The sequence below is a fragment of the Peromyscus maniculatus genome, chromosome 7 (assembly GCF_049852395.1).
Source record: "Peromyscus maniculatus bairdii isolate BWxNUB_F1_BW_parent chromosome 7, HU_Pman_BW_mat_3.1, whole genome shotgun sequence".
In the NCBI taxonomy this organism is placed as follows: Eukaryota; Metazoa; Chordata; class Mammalia; order Rodentia; family Cricetidae; genus Peromyscus; species Peromyscus maniculatus.
Genome location: NC_134858.1, coordinates 104892630 through 104913721, shown reverse-complemented (window position 1 = coordinate 104913721; position 21092 = coordinate 104892630). Strand labels below are relative to the sequence as shown.

At 53.3% G+C, this 21092-nt stretch overlaps 3 protein-coding genes across 17 annotated transcripts in view; all 3 read left to right on the top strand.

Annotated features, from left to right (window-relative positions):
* Positions 1-9912, top strand: part of Dock3 (dedicator of cytokinesis 3) — a 351959-nt gene extending 342047 nt beyond the window's left edge. For 7 of the 15 annotated variants that reach the window (XM_076575472.1, XM_076575468.1, XM_076575464.1 and 4 more), the window contains 5 exons: positions 2293-2411; positions 3422-3509; positions 6858-6980; positions 7476-7558; positions 8364-9912. In XM_076575472.1, the coding sequence (XP_076431587.1) occupies positions 2293-2411; positions 3422-3509; positions 6858-6980; positions 7476-7558; positions 8364-8873 (923 nt within the window). In that variant the 3' untranslated portion in view covers positions 8874-9912. The remainder of the gene's footprint in view (positions 1-2292; positions 2412-3421; positions 3510-6857; positions 6981-7475; positions 7559-8363) is intronic. The other 8 variants (XM_076575469.1, XM_076575470.1, XM_076575466.1 and 5 more) reach the window with 4 other exon arrangements.
* A 2379-nt stretch (positions 9913-12291) lies between these two features.
* On the top strand, positions 12292-15581 carry Manf (mesencephalic astrocyte derived neurotrophic factor). The gene is made up of 4 exons (XM_006978375.4): positions 12292-12464; positions 13102-13229; positions 14032-14173; positions 15296-15581. The coding sequence occupies exons 1-4, from the start codon at positions 12380-12382 to the stop codon at positions 15478-15480; spliced, it is 540 nt and encodes a 179-aa protein (XP_006978437.1). The 5' UTR covers positions 12292-12379; the 3' UTR covers positions 15481-15581.
* Positions 15582-17593: 2012 nt separating this feature from the next.
* Rbm15b (RNA binding motif protein 15B) lies at positions 17594-20707 on the top strand. Its single transcript, XM_006978376.4, has one exon. It carries the CDS (start codon positions 17688-17690, stop codon positions 20382-20384), a length of 2697 nt encoding a protein of 898 aa, XP_006978438.3. The 5' UTR covers positions 17594-17687; the 3' UTR covers positions 20385-20707.
* The last annotated feature ends 385 nt before the right edge of the window (positions 20708-21092 follow it).

Sequence of the window (21092 nt, the reverse complement as noted above, 5' to 3'; positions counted from 1 at the left end):
CCCAATTTCCCTATTCAACTGAAGTAGTTCAAAAGCTCCATGAGCAGACAAGCCCTCGTGGCATTTAAATGTAGTAATGAAAGTTAACATCACCCTGTCCCACCAAGAGATTGGCTGCCTAGGGCATAGGAAAGTGAGGCAGCTGAATTGAAGAAAATCAGTGCACCTGAGGGGCCACTATGACTTGCATGTAAGTCCTCACCAGAGTCCTTCGGCCTTCAGGATGATGCCCTCCATCCCAGCCCCAGCATGGATCAAGGCAGCACATAGGCTGCACAGTTGGTCTCATAAGCCAGGCTTCCTGAGGTGAGAGGACATAGCCTGAGGCAAGCAGTTCCAACCCTATGCCTAGTGTGGAACAGACATGAAACAGACAGACTTTCTGAGTGAGTTGATGTCCACGTGATGTTTCTTTTGTCCTTTGCAGAGTCGTGTCTAGAGGTTGTCCACAGGGCTTAGGGCATTCACAGTCTTCTCAGCTGGGAAGGCATAGACAAATCAGTGGGATTTGGAGCTTTTTATAAAATTTCTTTACATAGTCATCTTGAGATTGCCTAAAAGCACAAATTTTAAAAGAGAAGAAATGTGAGTAAAGCCACAAGACAAAACAATTCAAAATTTTAAAACAGCCATACTCTATGCATTCCCTTATCAATAAAGATGTTATAAAAGATAAAAAGTCCTAAAGCCAGCCCAGAGGTTTTTTCAGAACAGCTGTGGGAAAAGCTACCTTGTTGGTATTTATGCAGACCTTTGGACTGAAATGAACACCTGGACTCTCAAAGACTCCTGCAGTGAGCTGACTTAAGATCTGGTTTTGCTTTGATTTGTTGGATATATATATATTTTTTATTTTACAATACCATTCAGTTCTACATATCAGCCATGGGTTCCCCTATTCTCCTCCCTCCCACTCCCTCCCCTTACCCCAGCCTACCCTCCATTCCCACCTCCTCCAGGACAAGTCCTCCCCCAAGGACTGCGATCAACCTGGTAGACTCAGTCCAGGGAGGTCCAGTCCCCTCCTCCCAGGATTTTTTTTTAAACAGTACCAGCACCACAGGCCCAGAGGAGAGCCCCAGAGACAGTGGGTTTCAGGAACTCACAGGCCCTCTAGGAAGTACAGATTCACCTCTCAGCTGGAGCCCATGTGCTAGTCTCCACTGTCCAGCTTCTCAGAGCTTAGTTAGCCAGAAGCATCGGTATCCAACTGACTTTGCCGTGGAGGGACTGGTAGTCAGTTGTCAGATGTAATGAATAGTGTGCGTTTATAGAACTGTTCATGTTACCCTACCACAGGAAAGCCAGGACATTATCTCACTGTTTCTGTAGGAAGTTTCCTTAAGAACCACAGATGGGAAGTTCCTCAATGCTTTAATAGCACCTCAGACAACAATCACTGCAGGGGCTTCATTAAAAATGACATGAAAAGGAACAAAAGAAAATAGCATGAAATAAGTCAACTCAAGAGCCTCTGTCTAGCTGGACAGTAGTGGCGCCCACCTTTAATCCTAGCACTCGGGAGGCAGAGGCAGGCAGATCTCTGAGTTCAAAGCTAGCCTAGTCTACAGAGTAAGTTCCAGGATATCCAGGGCTACACAGAGAAACCCTGTCTCAAGGGGGGGGGGAAGCCTGGGTCTAAGTCCCTTGCCTTCTGGGTTGGTTCCATGCCCCTGAACTCAAGGGCCAGCAAGTATCAGACCACCTATATATAGGGCCCTGGGCTTCCAACTAGCCTAGCTTTAGAGCTGTAATAGGCCCTACAGGTAGGCAGAATCAAGGCAGTGGGAGCCTATCACCTAGAAGGGATATGCCAAAAAGGTAGTTGGAAGCCAGCTGAAAATAGAACCACTGGTGTTTGGAGAAGGTAAGTGTGTGTAGACCCAGTATGTCAAGTCAGAACTATGTGGTTGTCATTTCCAAGTGTCTCTTGTCTTTGTGTGATGGCTCTATCACAAGCTGGCCTTGGCCCACACCTGGGTCCTCTGGAAGAGCCCAGTTCAGGCTACACCTCTGCCCTGAGAACACAAGGTTCAAAAACCCCAAGCACTCTGCACCAGGCCTCAAGTCTCCGTACCCTTTGCCTCTGGGTATGGTAGGTGTGCCTCAGCCAAGATACCAGATAGTCTTCACCATTGAGTCACTAGATCTGCTTCCCTCTCCTGTGTTTTGCTGAGTTTACCCTAACTGTAAGGGACACCTACTCTGGTCCCCAGTCCTAAGGATGCTTGGCCACTGATCCCTCCATCTGTGGTTTGTCATCTGTTCGTGATTGTTCTCACTTGGTTACAGGCTCTCCCTCTCTGCCAGATAAGTACCGACATGCCCGGGAAATGATGTTGCTGTTGCCCACACATCGGGACCGCCCAAGCAGTGCCATGTATCCAGCAGCCATCCTAGAGAATGGACAGGTAGCAGACCCAGCCTTGACTATCTGTCCTCTGCTACAAGTGTGTTGGCTTGGGCTCCCTCATTGCATTTGCTAAACCTTTGCATGCACAGTCTTGCATGCCTCCTTCATTCTGTTATAAGGAGCTGTTGGACTCCTAGTTGGGGAGGACAGTGAATCTGAGGGCCAGAAATCCAATCAGAGTGCAGGCATGAGTAGACTGGTGACAGGGTTGGAACTGCACCTGCCTGGGAGGCTTCCTAAATCTCTGGCCAGCTTTCTGAACTACTCATTCCCCATTCCTCTGGCATAAGATGTTGGTTTTTATGACATCCCGAGGAGACTGTAGTAAACATAGGTAGGAGGATGTGTGTGTGTCTTGCTAGGGTTGCCCTCCACACTTAGTTCTCTAGACACCTGCTTGGACCAGCAAATAACACTTAGCCCTGTGTAGTTCGCCCCTGCCTTTCTATCTGAGCCCATAAAAGTCACTTCCAAGTAACTGTCCTAGGCCCAAGTGCCAGGAGATTCTCATTGGCACCCCTCTGCCAGGCAGAGAGCAGATCTGATAGGAGAAGCTCAGAAGACTGGGACCTGCCAGACTCCAGATTTTGGCGCTGCCTTTCTCTCCCCTCAGTGCTAACCTGGATCTGGGCGGGGCCTTCCAAGAATTAAGACCTATCAGTGCTCATGGGGCAGACAGGGTCTTTAAATCCTTTCTGTCAGTGTTCTCCCTGGCAAATAGAAAGATGGGACAGTTAAATAATGGAAGGTACCTATGTCCTGCACAAGACAACCTGGGTGATATCTCAAATATCCATGGAAGTGCTCAGATCCAAATACACCTACACTGTTGTAACAGCCTTCCCAGAGCTGTGTGAAGCTCTTAGCACATCTCAAGCATGAGCCATTTTACTGCTTTGATATCCTCATCTGAGCTTAGAACATTCTGACTCCTGTAGTCCATAACACTGCCTCCCAGATGTTATCTGGCTGCTTTTACACTCTTTGATATTTTTCTCCTTCCTTCAGCCACCAAACTTCCAGCGGGCCCTGTTCCAGCAAGTAGTTGGAGCCTGTAAACCCTGCAGTGATCCCAATCTGTCTATGGCTGAAAAAGGTATTTTCCTCTCTCTAGGAGCTCTCTCATGTTTGTCCCATCTTGAGTGTCTGACTCTTGTTCTTGAGTTACCAACTGTCCAGGCCTGAGCCACAACCCAATGCCCAGGTCTGTCTGCCTAGACATAGTACTGGCCAATCCTCAGGTCACCTTTTAGACCACACCTGGCCTGGATCCTGTTTGTCTGTCTGTATCTCCCTCTCTCCAGGGCCCACCCTCAGAGAGGCCCAGCCGCCATCTGCCTTGAGTAATTCGTTATAATGCAGGCTGCTGTGGGTATCTACTCTCCTAAGTTCTTCCTAACAACTTCTAGAATTTAGTAAAGCTAGTGGTCCCTCTGGGGCTTCAGAAACTTCTCCATGGAGCTCAGAATGGACTGTGGCCAGTGAAAGCCCCAAAGGAATAAACAATATACACTACAGTGAATTGCCCCAAAGTAAGTTTCTACAGGGAAAGCTCTGGGTGCTCCGGTGAAGTCCAGTCATTGTTTAGCCTCTCTGGCCAGTGACTGCTGGGTCCATCTGTACTACACCGTGCCATTGAGAAACTCTCCCTAGAGCTGCAGCTATATAGATGGTGACTCGTTACCTTGTGTTCTACAAGCTGATGTAAGAACCAGCATCCAACCTCTACAACCTTGTCTGAAGCCCCAGACACCTACGTTAATTTTAGCACAGCAGTACCTACATGGGGGCCATGCTGAGCTTGTCTGTCAACCAGAACCTGGTCCCATAGTCCTTGCCTCTCCTCCATCTGCTGTGTTTAGTGCATACTCACTTCCCACCAATAGTCTATCGTCCCTTAGCCCATCAGACCACGTTCCTTCAAAGCTTTCATCATGTTGTCATTGCACCTGCTTACCGAGTGCTGTCTGCTCTCCCCACTGTCGTTGTTACCCCTCTTGATTGCTGTAGAGGATTGTTTTTAAAGAGTCCAAACACTGGGTCCAAAACCTTGGTTCCTAGTAGGCATTAATGCCAGATGCTCAGCCACAAAGGCCCTACTGAAGATGCCTTCCTAACCTCAAGGCTGCACATCCCGAAAAAGTGGCTTCTTGGATTCCTGCACCTATCACCCCAAAACAGTGGGCCTTCCAGGCCAGAATCCACAGTGGGTTTTCTTCACCTAAGATGCAGAGCAATCTCAAAACTAGCCAAGAGTCACACAGCTCAGAGCTCAAATGAGTTATCGGTGGTCAGACCAGGATGCTACATCAGCTGGACACAGAAGAGCCTCAGGCCTCAAGCTAATTGCAGCAAGGAGCTGGACACGCCCACCCTAGGTGTCTGAGAACAAAAGCTGAGCCCAGAGCTACCATATCCCAACTACAAGGTCAGCACTTAATGGCAACACATTAGACAACTTCCCATTGGTAATACACAGGCCAGAATAACTCCCAGGTCCCCCTAGAAACCTACCTCTCACCTGTAGGTTCTTTTCTTTGCCAGTCCCTCCCAGACAAGACGAACCTGCCCTTAGGTCAGAGACTGTGCACTGGGAACTTCAGGCCAATGCTGAGTAGCTTTTAATGCTGACAGATGACAGGACACAGTGGTTATTGCTCTTCTCCTAGAATAAATCATTTTCTTGGCCACTCCACATGTCAAAGGTCCTTTGGCCTCACTGCAGATTTGTGGTTTCTGATTGACATGGAATGACTCACCCAGATACCATCCTAAGCACACCAACACAGCCTTCCTAGCATTCTTCACCTAGAGTGTCCCTGACCTCGAGTTCCTGTGGACCCTTGGGGTAAACTTTACAGCCCATTTGGTTCTTTCAGGAGTTAAGGACATGCCTGAGGTCTTGGGTTGTCAGGTCCTTTTGGAGAAGCTTCTTGGGGTTGTCTCTAAGCTGCTGCTTCCAAGACCTGTGGCTTTCATTGAAAATGTCATCTTTGGGGGAAGAGAGCTTGGGTGCTTAGAAACAAGAAGCCCCTGCTAGATCTTGGAGAACCTGGGAGAGGATACACCTATTCTTGAGCTCAGGCTTTCTGAGGAAGCCATCTGATTCTTACCAGATTCAGAATTCTTTCCTGCAGGTAACAGCTCAGTGGCTACTCATCAGATTCAGATGCCCCTTCATCCTGCTATTAGCCATCAATATATCATGAGATTAAGTAGTCCTTGTAATTGAAGTTTTACCTATAAGCCCATGCTAGTCCCTGAGCAAAGAGATGAAAAATGATGTCATCCCTCCATCCATGGAAGGCCTTAGTCCCAGCGCTTTGGACCATATCCTACTCAAAGGCCAGATTCCAACTCTTTCTAGAGACTCCCAGCTCCCATCAGGCCTTGGAATTCTCCATTGAGTGTCTGGGCCATTAAAGCCCAAACCTTGGATACATTGAGCTCCCTTTAGCTGCCACTGCCTTAAAACAGAGCCCGGACTAGACACTTGTACTCTACATAGGCTGCCTTTCCAAAAGGCCCCATGAGAGGAAAGGCATGTTTGTTCTCTGAAGAGAATCAATTAAACACGCTTCACGTTTCCTTTTCTGTACCTGCGGAGTAGCCCAGCCCCGGATTGTGAAGTGGAGCCACTGCTCTTCTCTCCTTGACAAAGAACTTTGACCCCAGCTGTAGCCAAAGATCCAGTACTGAGGCACCTGACCGCTCTGTCTGGGGCCCGATCTGTTCTGCATCCATGGACTTGATTGCCTCCTCCTTTCTCAGGAAGCAGTGTGTTCCGCTGGGTCTAGGCTGAAACTCCTGAGCTTTGTAACTTTACTCCAGTGAGTACCTTAAATACCTCTCCTTGCTATGAAAATGTCTTTCTCTTAAACCAGCCAGTGAGCCTAAGAAAAACAGGGATGGGCCACTGATCTAAGCGCCACCACAGGCCCTTTGTGGAACTAGCAGAGCTGCTTCTCAAAGGACACTGCCTCTATCTCCTGTCCTGCTCCCGGCTCTTCACACAGGGCATGGGCACTGCAAGGGCCCTGGCTAATTCTTGACTTGGGAAGAGCTCTGTGTCCTGTGCTCTGTGTTCTTGACCTCTTTAGCCTGCCCTGTTCTCTCCTGTGGTCTTCTGGTTTTTCTCCTGACAGATGCCAGAATCTGCAGGGGTTTACTCCTTATTGTACTTTCTCTCAGTTTGCCTTATCCTCAACACTCTTCAGAAATCAGCTTACTCATGCCATCATAGGCAGCTTCAATCACTGGCCAGTCATCTCTCTAGGCCACAGTGCCTTGCTTGACCAATGTTTTCAGCTGTAGGGCCTGACATGCCACTTGTATGCTGGCTACACAGAGCTCACCCAGAGAAGCTTCAGGCTGTAGGGCAGCTTCTCCAAATGGGAAGCTCAAGAAGTAACCTCCGTTCACTCCATCTCTTTCCACCCTTCAGCGGTGCCAGCAGCCCCCAGCAGCTGGAGCCTGGATAGCGGAGCCCAAGAGGCCCAGCCCTTCCTGTCTGCCCTCATGGGGCCCATCCTGGCCCCCCCAGTGCCTCCCCGAAGCCTGCTGCATGGTAAGCGGGTCCCCCAAATAGTTTCTGGTCTCAAACTTTGACCAAGGGCTAGATCAGCAGCTGTCTAGGCCATCTCAGCCAAGGAAAAAAACATCCACATCACAGAAAGGAGCCTGCCGAACATTGGGGCCAATAAAGTTTTTGAGTCCTGCAAGCTAGCTCAGTAAAGCCATCCCAGCCAGGGAGGCTGAAGACAAAATCAACCATGCCAGATATACCACTCACCAGTCTGCCATCAACCTGCCAGCGGACTAGACCATCTCCTGCCTGAAGCCTGTTTCAACCTTCCTGGCCTCCTGTGTAAAATGGGATTATTTTACCCCATCGACCTGTGTTTTACAGACTATCAGTATAAAAGAAGGTTTTCCGTGGCCTTCAATGCTGAGGTGCTCTTGGGGGACCTTTCCACACCTGCCCAGTGCCCAGCAAGGTCATGCTGCTGTGCAGCTTGTGCAAGGGCCCCCAGCTGAGGTTGTGGTTCTGTTCCCTTTACAGGTCATTACTCCCTACACTTTGACGCCTTCCACCACCCCCTGGGTGATGCCCCCCCAGCCCTCCCTGCCCGGACCCTGCGCAAGGTAATGTACTGAAGCAGCTGTCGTACCGCTTCATCTGCTGTAGGATCACCCCTGGGGCTACAAGAGGAACCTGCCTCCCCTGCTCCTCTGTCCTGAGAGCCTAAGCTGGCAGAAGCTGGGGGTGGCCAGAGCCACACTAGAGCAGCAGGCGACCCATGCATCCTGCCACCAATGTGATGAGGACAGGGAGATGAGAGGGTCTTGTGGACAACACTTGACAACAAGAGAATGTGGGTGGGGAGCGTTGAGAAACTTGGGGGTCTCAACACACTGTAGTCCCGTAGCTAATTCAATGTCCCTGTGGTGGGTTATAGAGTTTTTACAACTACTGCCAACTGAAAATGAGAAATATCAGGCACTAAAATTTTACAAAAAAATTCAAGAGGTAAAATTCGAATCCTGTTGTTAGCTTGATTTTTCTGCAAATGGGAAAAGACTAAGTCTGTGACAGATTTAGCAACAGATTAATATTCACTTGATCTGTGACCCATCAGTTTCCTTCTGCCTGATGACCCAGCCCTGCTGTCAGTCAGTAACTCAGACCACCCTGACCATACCATAACCTGGGACTTGGCCCCAGGTGCATCAGTGCCCAGCAGCCAAGGCAGGGGCATTTATTGGCCCTCAGAAATAATAGTGATTCTGGGCTCCACTAGCTTGCTTTGGGGGGGGGGGATACTTAGAAACAGATGTGAAGCTGCTGAGATGTTAAGGTTGGCTGATAAGCAGACTCTTGGTCTCCACACGGCAGGCCAGCCCACCTGTCTAGAGGGGTTCTAACTTACCCACCCTTTCCTTCGCACAGTCTCCTCTCCACCCCATCCCAGCCTCCCCTACAAGCCCCCAATCGGGCCTGGATGGCAGCAACTCTACGCTGTCTGGCAGTGCCAGCAGCGGTGTGTCCTCCTTGAGTGAGAGTAACTTTGGGCACTCCTCAGAGGCCCCGCCTCGAACAGACACCATGGACTCCATGCCAAGCCAGGCCTGGAATGGCGATGAAGACCTTGAGCCACCCTACCTCCCTGTCCACTACAGCCTCTCTGAGTCTGCTGTCCTTGACTCCATCAAGTCCCAGCCATGCCGAAGCCACTCGGCTCCAGGGTGTGTCATCCCTCAGGACCCCATGGACCCACCTGCGCTGCCACCCAAGCCCTACCACCCCCGCCTGCCGGCCCTAGAGCACGATGAGGGCATGCTACTGCGGGAGGAGGCTGAGAGGCCAAGAGGCCTGCACCGAAAGGCCTCACTGCCTCCTGGGAGCGCCAAGGAGGAGCAGGCCCGCATGGCCTGGGAGCACGGCCGAGGGGAACAGTGAGGAGCAGAGGCAGCTGCACCACCACCTTCCACGAGCAGCTGGCCCAGGCACTCCAGGTCTGAAAAGCAAGTCCCTCCCAGGGAGCTAGAGGCTTGGCACTCAGGAGAGAACCACCAGAGTCTCTGTTCTACTGCCGTGAACTCATGTATTGCCATGTCCAGAGGCCACAGCAGCATGAAGGGTTGTGGCTTCTCTTTTATTTCATTTTTTGTTTCCATTTTTCTGGGTTTTCCTTTACGCAGTAGTTGCTTTCTTCCTCCTGCAGTTCCAGACCCCATGGAGCTATGTGGAGATATTGCACAGACAGAATGCTTTGCAGCATTGCAGAGTCCAGGAGGTGGAGCCCAGGCCCTCCTTTCGGGGCAGAGATGGCGAAGAATGGAAATTGCACTAGGGACCTCTTCCTTGCTGTATGACAGAAAAACTCATGGTTGCATTCAGGGATTGCAAGGACCACATGGACTACATGTCACAGGTGGACAAAGGGGCCACAAGCCGTTTTGCACAAATGCTTGCCCACCTGCCCACTCTTACCTAGGAGTGTGCAACTGAGGGGCTGGTCAGGCACATGACTGGCCTAACTGCATGCCCAGGGCACACTGCCAGGCTCCCATGGGCCAGCCTTGTCTCCTATCCCACTTTGGACGTTAGTCGTCACTTTTCGTTTGGACCTTTCACTCCTTTCCACTCAAAACACCTCATGATCTGCAGAAGCCTCCCTGGCTCAAATGGACTTGCAAGGGTTATCTCTCATGCCCTGGGGCTTGAGTTAAATGAAGCTGGAAGGGCTCCCACTCCTGCAGGGAGTTAGACCCCTTCCCTTGTAGTAAAAAGAGCTGGTGTAAGAGTGAGGCTGGTGTGTGGCAGGAGCCAGAAAGCCTCAGAGCTTTCACAAGTGGCCCCAGACACCTGCCATTTAGCGCCTGAATCAGGGATTTTCAGCACTACCTCTGAGCCTTGGGGTTGGCTGCCCAGCCTGGCTTCCAGGCCCTGAGGATGTGTGGTCAGGTTCAGCAAGCTCCTGGGTTTAAAACATTTTAAAAAAAAATTAAATTAAAAAAGAAAAAAAAAAAGATGGAAGAAAACTAATTTTGGAAGCAGAGAGCCACACAGGTAAAACCGTTATCTTCCAAGTAGCCAAGTACTGAACCCTCCACTCCACACCCATAGGGACCGCCACTCAGGGTTCAGGGCGGGCAGGACAGCTTTTCACACCTCCCCAGGCTGTTAGGCAGGGCACAGTGGTGACTAGAGGAAATTCTTTCATGTCAGGGCACTGATTTTTCTCTTGGTATTATGGTGGGGGTATGGTAATATTTCACCAGGGTGCTTCTAAGTTACTTTAAAATGTCACCTGTCCTGAGACAGCTGTTCTCCTTTCCTTTGCTTACATCCCCAGCAGTGATGGCCATAGACTGCCTCCTCCTTGGTGAGCAGGTATGTTGCTCCCTTACTCCCTTCAACTTGTTGGCCTTCTGGCCTCCTGTGGCCAAGTTCTGGGCCCAGCTGCTCATCCTTTCTCCGCAATTCTTTCCCAAACAGAAAATTCCATGGCCAGGGTGTATTTCTCTTATAAACAAGTTCAATAGAACTGCCAGCAAATAACCTAAGGAAAAAGATAGAAGGCCCATTTTCCTCCAGAGTATGTTGGGGTCCAGGTACAACAGTGCAGGCTTTCTGATCCCCTCAGGATCATTCAAGCAGAGACTGCTGGAGATACAGGCCAGTCCAGGGGTCCCTGGCTCCAAGGGCTCGCACACCTGCTCCTGAGCCTAGGTCTATTGGTAAGCTTGTCTCTGGACCGTCTGGGTTCACAGGTGTGAGGGTCCAAGTCTTGCTTTGAATGTGATTCTTAGGTAGGGCAGTTAGGTTTCCAGGCCATCTGAACCCCAGTCCACGAAGGCAGCAGTCAGTTATCACAGCAGACATCTCCTTCTCCCCTTGGTGACACACAAGTCAGGGAGGGGTGTCGGGTGAAGTCCCTTGGCCTTGCTTATTGCAGGATGAAACATATTTGTGTTGTCCCTCTCCGTTTCCCCTAACTGATGAAATGGACCTATTCTGAATACTTTCTATTGAAAAACCAGCCAGTGTGAGGGAAATGGGAGGCCAGAGATTAAAATCCTTTGAAAAGATTGTGAAATACTGATTTTCATTCTTTCAAGCATATTTGTAAATACCTATTTGAATGCTGTGTATTTGTACAGGAATTTGAGCAAAAAATGTATAGAGTGTGATGTCTAATTGGTAATAAGCCCTATAAATGTGTTTTTAACCTCTGGCATTCTGTGCTTATTTAAAACAAGAAAACTTCTAACCATTTCCTTTGTGTATTCATGTCTAAAGAGAAACTGATTTTAAAATGATCTTACCTGTACCAGAAAAGTTAAAGAAAAAAAATTGTGCCGGTGTCCCAAGAGGTATTTTACTGTATATATTGTGGTAGCATGTTATAAATCCAACAAGTAATGTGAATTTTAGATGTAAATATCTGCCAATTGACTCCGCACTCCCTTGACTGCTGTGATGTGAATTAAAGATGAATACCTGATACTGATCCACTGATTTCACTGACTGGGAGCATAAGTGCCCCTCTCAAACCCTTGTCGCCGGGCTCCAAGCCCTTTTAGCTCCAGATACCTTTCTGTACTTAGCCGGCCGTTCTCCGTATTCTGCCCTCGAGGGCGAGTGGCCAAGTCCTTGCACTTAGTAGGAGTGCAGTCCAGGCAGTAACATCTCCAGTTCCCATCTGCGCGTCTCCAAGAGTGGGACATAAAACCTCCCAAGATCCCCTGGCCTCCACTGGGAGGCCATCCCAACGCCTCGGCTCGCCTGGCCGCTGCCAGGGCCCTCGGAGGTCCAGGACAGCAGCCGACTTTCACAGGCCTGGAGCCTTTCGTCTGGGAGGTTCTGCATTCCGACCCAGGAGAGGAGGGGTGTGGGCAGCCGGCGAATGAAGGTGGACGCTCTCCAAAGATTGGTTCGCCAGTACACGTGGTGGCTCAAAACAACCGTTTCTGATCCTTACTCGCGCCGCTTATCCTGCTGGGTGTCAGGTGACACCAGAAATCCTGCGCTAGGAGTCCGGGGCCCGGGAGGGGACTGGGTGTGACACGAGCCAAAAAGGGGTCCTGGGTACGAGTCACCAGATTCACAGGGTTCCCAGCAGCAGCCAAAGCAGCTGCCCCTACCCAATATGGCGGCCGCGCGGCTTCCGCCCAGCCGCTTTCTATGGACCGCCCAGGCTCAATCAGCAACCGACAACTGTCTAGGGTCCAGCCGCCACAGCCAATGAGGAAGGGTAGCGTGGAGCCGCCGGCCTGGGCTCCGGGGCACGTGGACCAATGAGAATGCGGCATGTGGGTGGGCGCGGGGGCCGCCCGCCAATGGGGAGCTCCGGCTTGTGTCCCAGCCCCCTAGGCGGCGCACGGCGCCGGGTGCGGTTCATTCGCGCGGCGGCGGCGGCGGTAGCGGTGGTGGTGGCGGCTGTGGCGGCAGCAGAGGAGATGTGGGCTACGCGCGGGCTGGCGGTAGCGCTGGCCCTCAGCGTGCTGCCTAACAGCCGGGCGCTGCGGCCAGGCGACTGCGAAGGTACGGGAGGGGGCGGCCAGGCGGCGCTGAACCCAACGGAACCGAGGGGGCGGGGGCTCATCCTGGCGGGGTCCGCTGGAGCGAGGGCCTCGGAATTATTAACCGGGCCTAGAAACGGACTCGTTTAGGGGAAAGCGTCGGCTCAGTCGCGTTGAAAACTTGGCCGGAAGCCCACAAACGCGGGAGTTTTTGTCCTTTTTCATCACTGTTTAAAGATTCCGGAAAGGGACCCCGTGGGCCGCAAAGGCCTCCTGGGTTTGCCAAGCCGCACTTGAGGGTTCGGTGTTGTACTTGGAATAAGGAACATTTTGATCGTTTGCTTCAGCCTCCAATCTGTCCCTTTTGAGGTCACAGTGAGTTCCCTTTCAAGGACACGTGTCCACTCTCGGCTTAAACTTGTAAAGAGCAGAGAAGATTGTGTGTGGGTCACTGGGGTAATGTTCATTCCCGGCATGCACTGGGTATTAGGACCCCAGCAACCTAAGGGTTCTGTGCACCTGTGAGTACCTGAGAAAAACCAATGATGGGAAACGTTTTAATGATCATCTCATCCCTTCCACCAAAACTGCTGACAGAGTTTCCTCCTGGCGAAGTAAAGACTAGTGATTGCTTAACATTTCTCTTTCTTCTTTTCCAGTTTGTATTTCTTATCTGGGAAGATTTTACCAGGACCTCAAAGACAGAGATGTTACATTCTCACCAGCCACTATTGAAGAAGAACTTATAAAGTTCTGCCGTGAAGCAAGAGGCAAAGAGAATCGGTTGGTGAGTAGCTGGTGACCCATCCAGGCTCTCCCTGGCTCATGTGTACTGTCCACTTCGTCATGGGACATGTCTGTAAACTAATGCGAGACTGAAGTCTTTTTAGCCTGTATTTATTAAGCATCTACTATGAGCTGAGTATTGGTAGTGCCAGAAGAGAACAGTGACAGGCAGATGCACAGCAGGGAAGGGTGTGTCTGTGAAGAAAATAGACTAGGAGAGTTTGGGGGGGTGGGGGGGGGGTATTAGAGAAAGTAGTCAGAGGTATCCTGAGGAAGGGGATCCATCAGTGGAGTGAGTGCATCCAGTGGATGAGTGCAAAGGCCAGAAAGAGTTTGGTGTGTTTGGGATCAGAAGTAGCTAGCTAGGTGCCCCAACGTGGCCAGGGCCAAGTCAGCGGCAAGAGCCCTAGTAAAGCATCGGCCTTTGTAGCTTTAATTTCTCTGGCAGTCTCTCATTGGAACTCTGATGGTTCTTAAACTCATCTGGAAACTCTGGGACTTAGCACATATCAAGTGCCTAGAGTTCACAACAGCTAGATCTGGGCAGGTCCTTAAAACATGAGGCCCTGGCAGAGAGAAGTTTTCGAGGTGACCTAATGGCAGCTGTTGTCTGGAGTTGGAGAGGTGGTTGTGAAAGTGGACTGCTCTTGCAGAGGACCTGAGTTTGGTTTCCAGCACCCACAACACTGCTAACCCTGGCTCCGGGAATCCAGTGCCTTCTGACCTCCTCGGCACCTGCACACACGAGAACTAGACATGCACATAAATTCTCCTTTAAGGCTTTTGTTCTTTTTTTGCTACAGTGCTACTACATCGGGGCCACAGATGATGCAGCCACCAAGATCATCAACGAGGTGTCCAAGCCCCTGGCCCACCATATCCCTGTGGAGAAGATCTGTGAGAAACTGAAGAAGAAAGACAGCCAGATCTGCGAGCTAAAATATGGTGAGTGTGACCAGGACTGTGTGCCTCCTGCGATGTCTGCGTGCCCTTCTGGGCTTGCTTTCTAGCCAGAAAAGTCATCGTGAGGGTTTATAGCATGGATGATATTCTGCTGCAGTTCAGACTTCCATGTCAAAGCTAGGTGGAGGTCAGAAGTTGAGAAGGTGAGTTGTTAGCTTACTTCGAAAGAGGGAGGAGACCAGGGGGTGGTGGCGGCGCACACCTTTAATCCCAGCACTCAGGAGGCAGAGGCAGGTGGATCTCTGAGTTCCAGGCCAGCCTGGGGCTACAGATTGAGTTCCAGGGAAGGCGCAAAGCTACACAGAGAAACTGTCGCCGAAAGAAAGAAAGAGGGAGGGAGGATTAGCCAAAAGGCCAGCTAATAGCACAGTGTAGACACAGAGTATAGAGAGAAATGTAATACATAAGGTAGATGAGTTGGATAGGGCCTTGGGGTTTGGTGAGAAATGTGGCTTTTAGTCTGAGTGAAGTTGGGAGCATCAGAAACTTTTGAGCAGAAAAGTGATGTAATGAGACTAGAGTTGAACAGACTTGTCATGGCTGTATTTCTGATGGCCCTAAAACCTTTCGCCCAAGAGTAATGAGAGTCACAGCATCACCATGGCAGAGCCCATCTCATTGAGAAGAGCTAGGCCTCTCCCATACAGTTTAAACCATGCCAGTGTTGTCCAAGAACCTTGTGTTTATGGTGTGTGCTTGTGCTAATTTGGTACCCTGGTTGGTTCTGATACAGGTCTGTCTGGGTTATATGGGTTATGGAGTAAGCTTTGACTCTGGTGCCTTGATGGGGACACAGGAGACATGTCTGCTCTGTCACCAGCCTGGAACTGTCATTCTGTGCTGACATGTTAGAAGGTCCTTGGGGAACTGGAGCTGTGTTTCTCCTCTGGACCATGTGGGTTCTCTGCACTGCATGTCCTGTAGTGGACACTGACAGCCTGAGGTGGCCCTCTTGGTGAAGAATGCCATTTCCTCTTGGCGCAGTATGCATATGTCTCCCCTGCTGCAAGTAGGGCTGCTCCTCCTAAGGAATGGTTTGGAGCAGCCCAGCTGGGGGCCGCAGCATCAGCCACCCAGCCACTCACTCTCCTGCTCTCCCTGCAGACAAGCAGATTGACCTGAGCACAGTGGACCTGAAGAAGCTCCGGGTGAAAGAGCTGAAGAAGATCCTGGATGACTGGGGGGAGATGTGCAAAGGCTGCGCAGAAAAGTCCGACTATATCCGGAAGATAAATGAACTGATGCCTAAATATGCCCCCAAGGCGGCCAGTGCACGGACTGATTTATAGTCTGCCCAACCCCTGCTGCACCTGAGGGGAAAACAGTTCTCCTGTCTCTTCCCCAAACAACCATTTTGTAATTTATTTTTGAAGTGGGCTCCTGACAATGACATGTGAAGCCTGGAGCTTTCCTAATGACGCTGGCCCTGCGGTGCCCCCTCCCCGAAGAGGGAGGGATTTCCTTCCTTCTTTTGCTGGTTTACTCTAGGACTTCCAAGTTTGTCTGGGATTTTTTTATTAAAGGGAAAAAAAAAATCTGTCTTTGGAGAGTTGAACTGAAACAGGATTGTGTCCTGTAATCTACTGGTTTACCTTTCCAGGCTGCAAAAGTCCCCTGGCCTGCCAGTGCCAGAAACTCCCATAACAGGATTTAGGGGCATGTAGCAGCCAAAGTGTGGGTTCTGGGCTTCAGAGTAATGTGTACTTCAGCCCAGTGAAGAGCTGGACTTGACATGCCCTGCCTTCAAACCCCCATCCAGAACAGTCCAGTAGGAGGAGCTGAAGGTGGAGCCATCACTGGGCTTAAGTCTAAAGCATATTACATTTTGGCTCAGCATATGCAGAACAAGCAGAGAATTTTCTCCACTGAGTACGGGTGGTCAGAATTGGCATTTCTTCATTCCACCTGGTACTTAGTTATCCTTTCGTTGGGGTCCCAGTCTAGTTCAGGTGTGAACAAGGCCCCTTGCATGCTTCCATTTTTGCAAGTTTGGCAGGAATCGGTTTACACAGAAGCAGTGTGAGGACGGTAGGAGTAGAGGCCCTCGAGCTGTGTGCAGTCTGGTTTCCAGTTGCTCTGTCACTGGTTCTTGGCAGTGCCTCACTGGGGACACTTCGCTCCTGCTGTCCCCAAACGTGAAAGGAATGACTGCTAAGTTGTGTTTTCCATCCGCAGCGGTGGCGCATGCCTTTAATCCCAGCACTCGGGAGGCAGAGCCAGGCAGATCTCTGTGAGTTCGAGGCCAGCCTGGTCTACAGAGTGAGTTCCAGGACAGGCACAGAGCTACACAGAGAAACCCTGTCTCGGGGGAAAAAAAAAATTCCAAAGAGCTGGTCTGGTCTTAGCTCACTTGTGTAGTTCAGTTTGTCAGTTTGCATCCACGGGGCCTTAGATCCTGCCATGGAGCTCACTGCTGTTTATTCCAAGTTCTCTTCTGCACCTGTCTCCTGCCAACTGCTTTCTGCCTGTGGGAGGAGGGAAGAGCTGGGTGCACTCTTCCTCATCCTACAGATACTTCAACGGATCCAGCAACCATCTGTGGAGAACATAAACCCCCAGCGGCATCTGGGTACCCTTGCCTGTACTTCACCTCCTGGATATAGACAGAACACAGCCAGCAAGATGTCAGCATGGCAAGAAATGATAACTTCTGGCATTACCTGCTCTTTACCCTTTGCTCTGCAGACCTATCTTTCCCGCCTCCTGTCTGCCCAGAAACCTCCAGCAGAAAGTTGGACCCAGGGACACCGAGATGCCTGTCTATAGGTTGCAAATGCAGTCTTCCTAGTTTCTGTACCTGGATCCAGGAAGGTCTCACCTGCGTCTGTAGTCTTCTTTTCAGGGTCTTGCCAGGACAGTGCCTGAAGAATCTAAATTCAGAAGATGCCTGGGGTGTGGGTCCTGGACAGGGTGTAGGGATCCTTCAAGGATGTCACCTCTGTCATGGTCCCAGTTAGAAAACGCCATGGAGGGGGAATAGGATTTCAACCTAGCGGCAGGTTTGAGTGGGAGACCGCCGGTCAAGTGGGCGGGCATTCCTGTTGCAATGGGCACAGCCCCGAGCCCGGAAAAAGTAGGCAGACCCGGTGTAGCCAGCCGGAGAGCACAAAGCCCAAGTCCAGCGGGGCCCGCCTTGCTCCTGAGGGAATCCGGGCACAACGCAGTAGCCCCGCGCCTAAGCCCCACCAGCCACGCCGGGGCGCCAGAGCTCCGGGGCAGGCCAGCTCCTCCGCCTGCCGGGCCGTCACGTGGTGCAGCTCCGCGGGGCCCAACCAGAGGCGCCGAGCGGAGCTCTCGCCCCGCCCACCTCGGTCACGTGGTGCGGCCGGCGCACCTTGATAACGCAGCTCCCGGCCGCCGCTCCCGCCCCGCCCCGCCGCCGCTGCCGCGCCGAGTCCTTTTGTCCAAGATGGCGGCGCCGGGGGCGCTGCCTCCTGGGCCGCCGCCGCTGCCGCTGTGAGGGGCCTGCGGGCCGCCCGCCCGCCGCGCCGGCGCCATGAAGCGGCAGAACGAGCGAGACTCCAGCCCGAGCGGGCGTGGCTCGTCATCGTCCGCCAAGCGGCCGCGGGAGCGCGAACGGGAGGCAGAGGCGGGCGGGCGGCGAGCAGCGCACAAGGCCTCCGGCGGCGGCGGCGGCGGCACCAAGCACCCGGTCCCAGCGCGGGCTCGTGACAAGCCCCGCGGCAGCAGCAGCGGCAGCGGCGGCGGGCATCGCGACGGCCGCGCCGCCGGGGATGCGAATCACCGCGCGAGCAGCGGGCGCTCCTCGGGCGCGCCCGGAGGCGGAGGGCGCACCGGCAAGGCCTCCGGGGACTCCGGGACGGGCGGCGCGTCGCCCCGCGCATCTCCGCTCCCGCCGCCTCCGCCGCCCCCCGGGGCGGAACCTGCGGGTCCCGGCTCCACGGCGGCTCCGGAATACAAGACGCTCCTCATCAGCAGCCTGAGCCCCGCGCTGCCGGCCGAGCACCTGGAGGACCGGCTCTTCCACCAGTTCAAGCGCTTCGGGGAGATCAGCCTGCGCCTGTCGCACACACCGGAGCTGGGCCGCGTGGCCTACGTGAACTTCCGGCACCCACAGGACGCGCGCGAGGCCCGGCAACACGCGCTGGCCCGGCAGCTGCTGCTCTACGACCGCCCGCTCAAGGTAGAGCCGGTCTACCTGCGCGGCGGCGGCGGCGGCGGCGGCGGCGGGAGCAGCCGGCGCAGCAGCAGCAGCAGCGCCGCTGCCTCCACGCCGCCCCCGGGGCCTCCCACGGCCGCCGACCCGCTGGGCTACCTGCCGCTGCACGGGGGCTACCAGTACAAGCAGCGCTCGCTGTCTCCCGTGGCCGCCCCGCCCCTGCGGGAGCCCCGCGCCCGGCACGCCGCGGCCGCCTTTGCCCTGGATGCGGCGGCCGCGGCGGCCGTGGGGCTGTCCCGGGAGCGGGCCTTGGACTACTACGGGCTGTACGACGACCGCGGGCGCCCCTACAGCTACCCGGCCGTGTGCGAGGAAGACCTGATGCCCGAGGACGACCAGAGGGCCACCCGAAACCTCTTCATCGGGAACCTGGACCACAGCGTATCCGAGGTGGAGCTCCGACGGGCCTTCGAGAAGTACGGCATCATCGAGGAGGTGGTCATCAAGAGGCCTGCCCGGGGCCAGGGTGGTGCCTATGCCTTCCTCAAGTTTCAGAACCTGGACATGGCGCACAGGGCCAAAGTGGCCATGTCCGGCCGGGTGATTGGCAGAAACCCTATAAAGATAGGCTACGGCAAGGCTAACCCCACCACCCGCCTCTGGGTGGGTGGCCTGGGACCCAACACCTCGCTGGCGGCCCTGGCCAGGGAATTCGATCGCTTTGGGAGCATCCGGACCATCGACCACGTCAAAGGAGACAGCTTTGCCTACATCCAGTACGAGAGCCTGGACGCAGCCCAAGCCGCCTGCGCTAAAATGAGGGGCTTTCCCTTGGGTGGTCCAGATCGCAGGCTCAGGGTGGATTTTGCCAAAGCGGAAGAGACTCGCTATCCCCAGCAGTACCAGCCCTCACCTCTCCCTGTGCACTATGAGCTGCTCACTGACGGGTATACGCGGCATCGAAACCTGGACGCTGACCTTAGGGTGCGGGATAGGACCCCTCCGCACCTGCTGTATTCAGACCGAGACCGGACCTTTTTGGAAGGGGACTGGACCAGCCTCAGTAAAAGTTCGGACCGCAGGAACAGCCTGGAGGGGTACAGCCGCTCAGTGCGCAGCCGGAGTGGTGAACGCTGGGGAGGAGATGGGGACCGGAGCGTAGCCAAGCCCTGGGAGGAGAGACGCAAGCGGAGGAGCCTCTCCAGTGACCGCGGAAGGACAGCCCACTCCCCTTATGAGGAACGGAGCAGGACCAAGGGTGGGGGGCAGCAGTCTGAGCGAGGCTCGGACCGCACCCCTGAGCGTAGCCGGAAGGAGACCCACTCCAGTGAAGGGACCAAGGAGTCAGGCAGCAACTCCCTCAGCAACAGCCGGCATGCCGAGGAGAGGGGCCTCCACCACCACCACCACGAGCCTCCCGACTCTTCCCACGGGAAAAAGACCAGAGAGAGTGAACGCAATCATCGGACCACGGAGGCAGAGCCCAAGACTCTTGAAGAGCCAAAACACGAGACCAAAAAGCTAAAGACTCTTTCCGAGTATGCTCAGACGCTGCAGCTGGGTTGGAATGGGCTTCTAGTTTTGAAAAACAGCTGCTTTCCAACATCTATGCACATCCTAGAGGGGGACCAGGGAGTTATCAGCGGCCTCCTCAAAGACCACACTTCTGGCAGCAAGCTGACCCAGCTCAAGATCGCCCAGCGCCTTCGACTGGACCAGCCCAAGCTGGACGAGGTCACCCGCCGCATCAAGCAGGGGAGCCCTAACGGCTATGCAGTGCTCCTGGCCATCCAGTCCACCCCCAGTGGGCCTGGCACTGAAGGGGTGCCCACGGTGGAGCCAGGCCTACAGAGGCGGCTTCTCAGGAACCTGGTCTCCTACTTGAAACAGAAGCAGGCTGCGGGGGTGATCAGCCTGCCGGTGGGTGGGTCTAAGGGCAGAGACAGCACGGGCATGCTCTATGCCTTCCCGCCCTGTGACTTCTCACAGCAGTACCTCCAGTCAGCTCTGAGGACACTGGGCAAGCTGGAGGACGAACACATGGTGATCGTTATTGTCCGGGACACTGCCTAGCCCACCTGTTCCCTCCAGCCGCGCGCGTGTGTCACAGAAGCAGTTCTTTTACAAATCTGCTCCCTCCTCGACCTACCTTACTCCCTTGGTTTGAATTCTTGCTGGTTTGTTCTGGTTCATTGGGTGGCATCCTGTCCACCGCTAAAACTCAGTTCTCGGGTCTGGGGCTTTTTGTTTTTTACAAGAAGAAACTCCTATTATGTTTCCTGTGTATGAGATACTGTCTGCTGTATTCTGTATTTTTTTATTTTTATTTTTTTGACTAACTGTATGGAAAGTTGTCAGTAAAGCCTTTGTCGGGATGAATTTTTCATCCGACCATAGTCCTGGTTTAATCAGGTTTTTCTTCAAGACTGGACGACTTCCCTTGGTGCATGCGCTATGCCCATGTGTTCTGAAACCACTGCTTCTGAAAGTTGTGCCGCCTTTGTGGTGCGGCTCTTCATCTGTCAGGCCTCTGAGCACACTTGTCAGCCTTAGCCAGTGGCCCGCAGGCTGTGTGATGTGCCCCGCGGGCCCTGTTCCACCACCGAGCGCCCGTTAGACGAAGGGCTGGGCCTCAGATCTGTGCCAGCGGCTACAGGTAGTTTGTGGTTTTCCCTTGTCCTAAGGGTGTGCTTCAGTTTGCGCTGTGGCCATTGGACAGCACCCAGTCGTAAAGCCTGTTGGACAGGGGGTAGCTTTCAGTTTTGTAGTCGTGCATTTGGG

Bases quoted from the DNA above. Each gene is read 5' to 3' on its own strand.
- Manf (XM_006978375.4), top strand. From the start codon at position 12,380: ATGTGGGCTACGCGCGGGCTGGCGGTAGCGCTGGCCCTCAGCGTGCTG. The intron at 13,230-14,031 runs GTGAGTAGCTGG...TTTTTGCTACAG, and splicing joins GAGGCAAAGAGAATCGGTTG to TGCTACTACATCGGGGCCAC. The intron at 14,174-15,295 runs GTGAGTGTGACC...CTCTCCCTGCAG, and splicing joins GATCTGCGAGCTAAAATATG to ACAAGCAGATTGACCTGAGC.
- Rbm15b (XM_006978376.4), top strand. From the start codon at position 17,688: ATGAAGCGGCAGAACGAGCGAGACTCCAGCCCGAGCGGGCGTGGCTCG.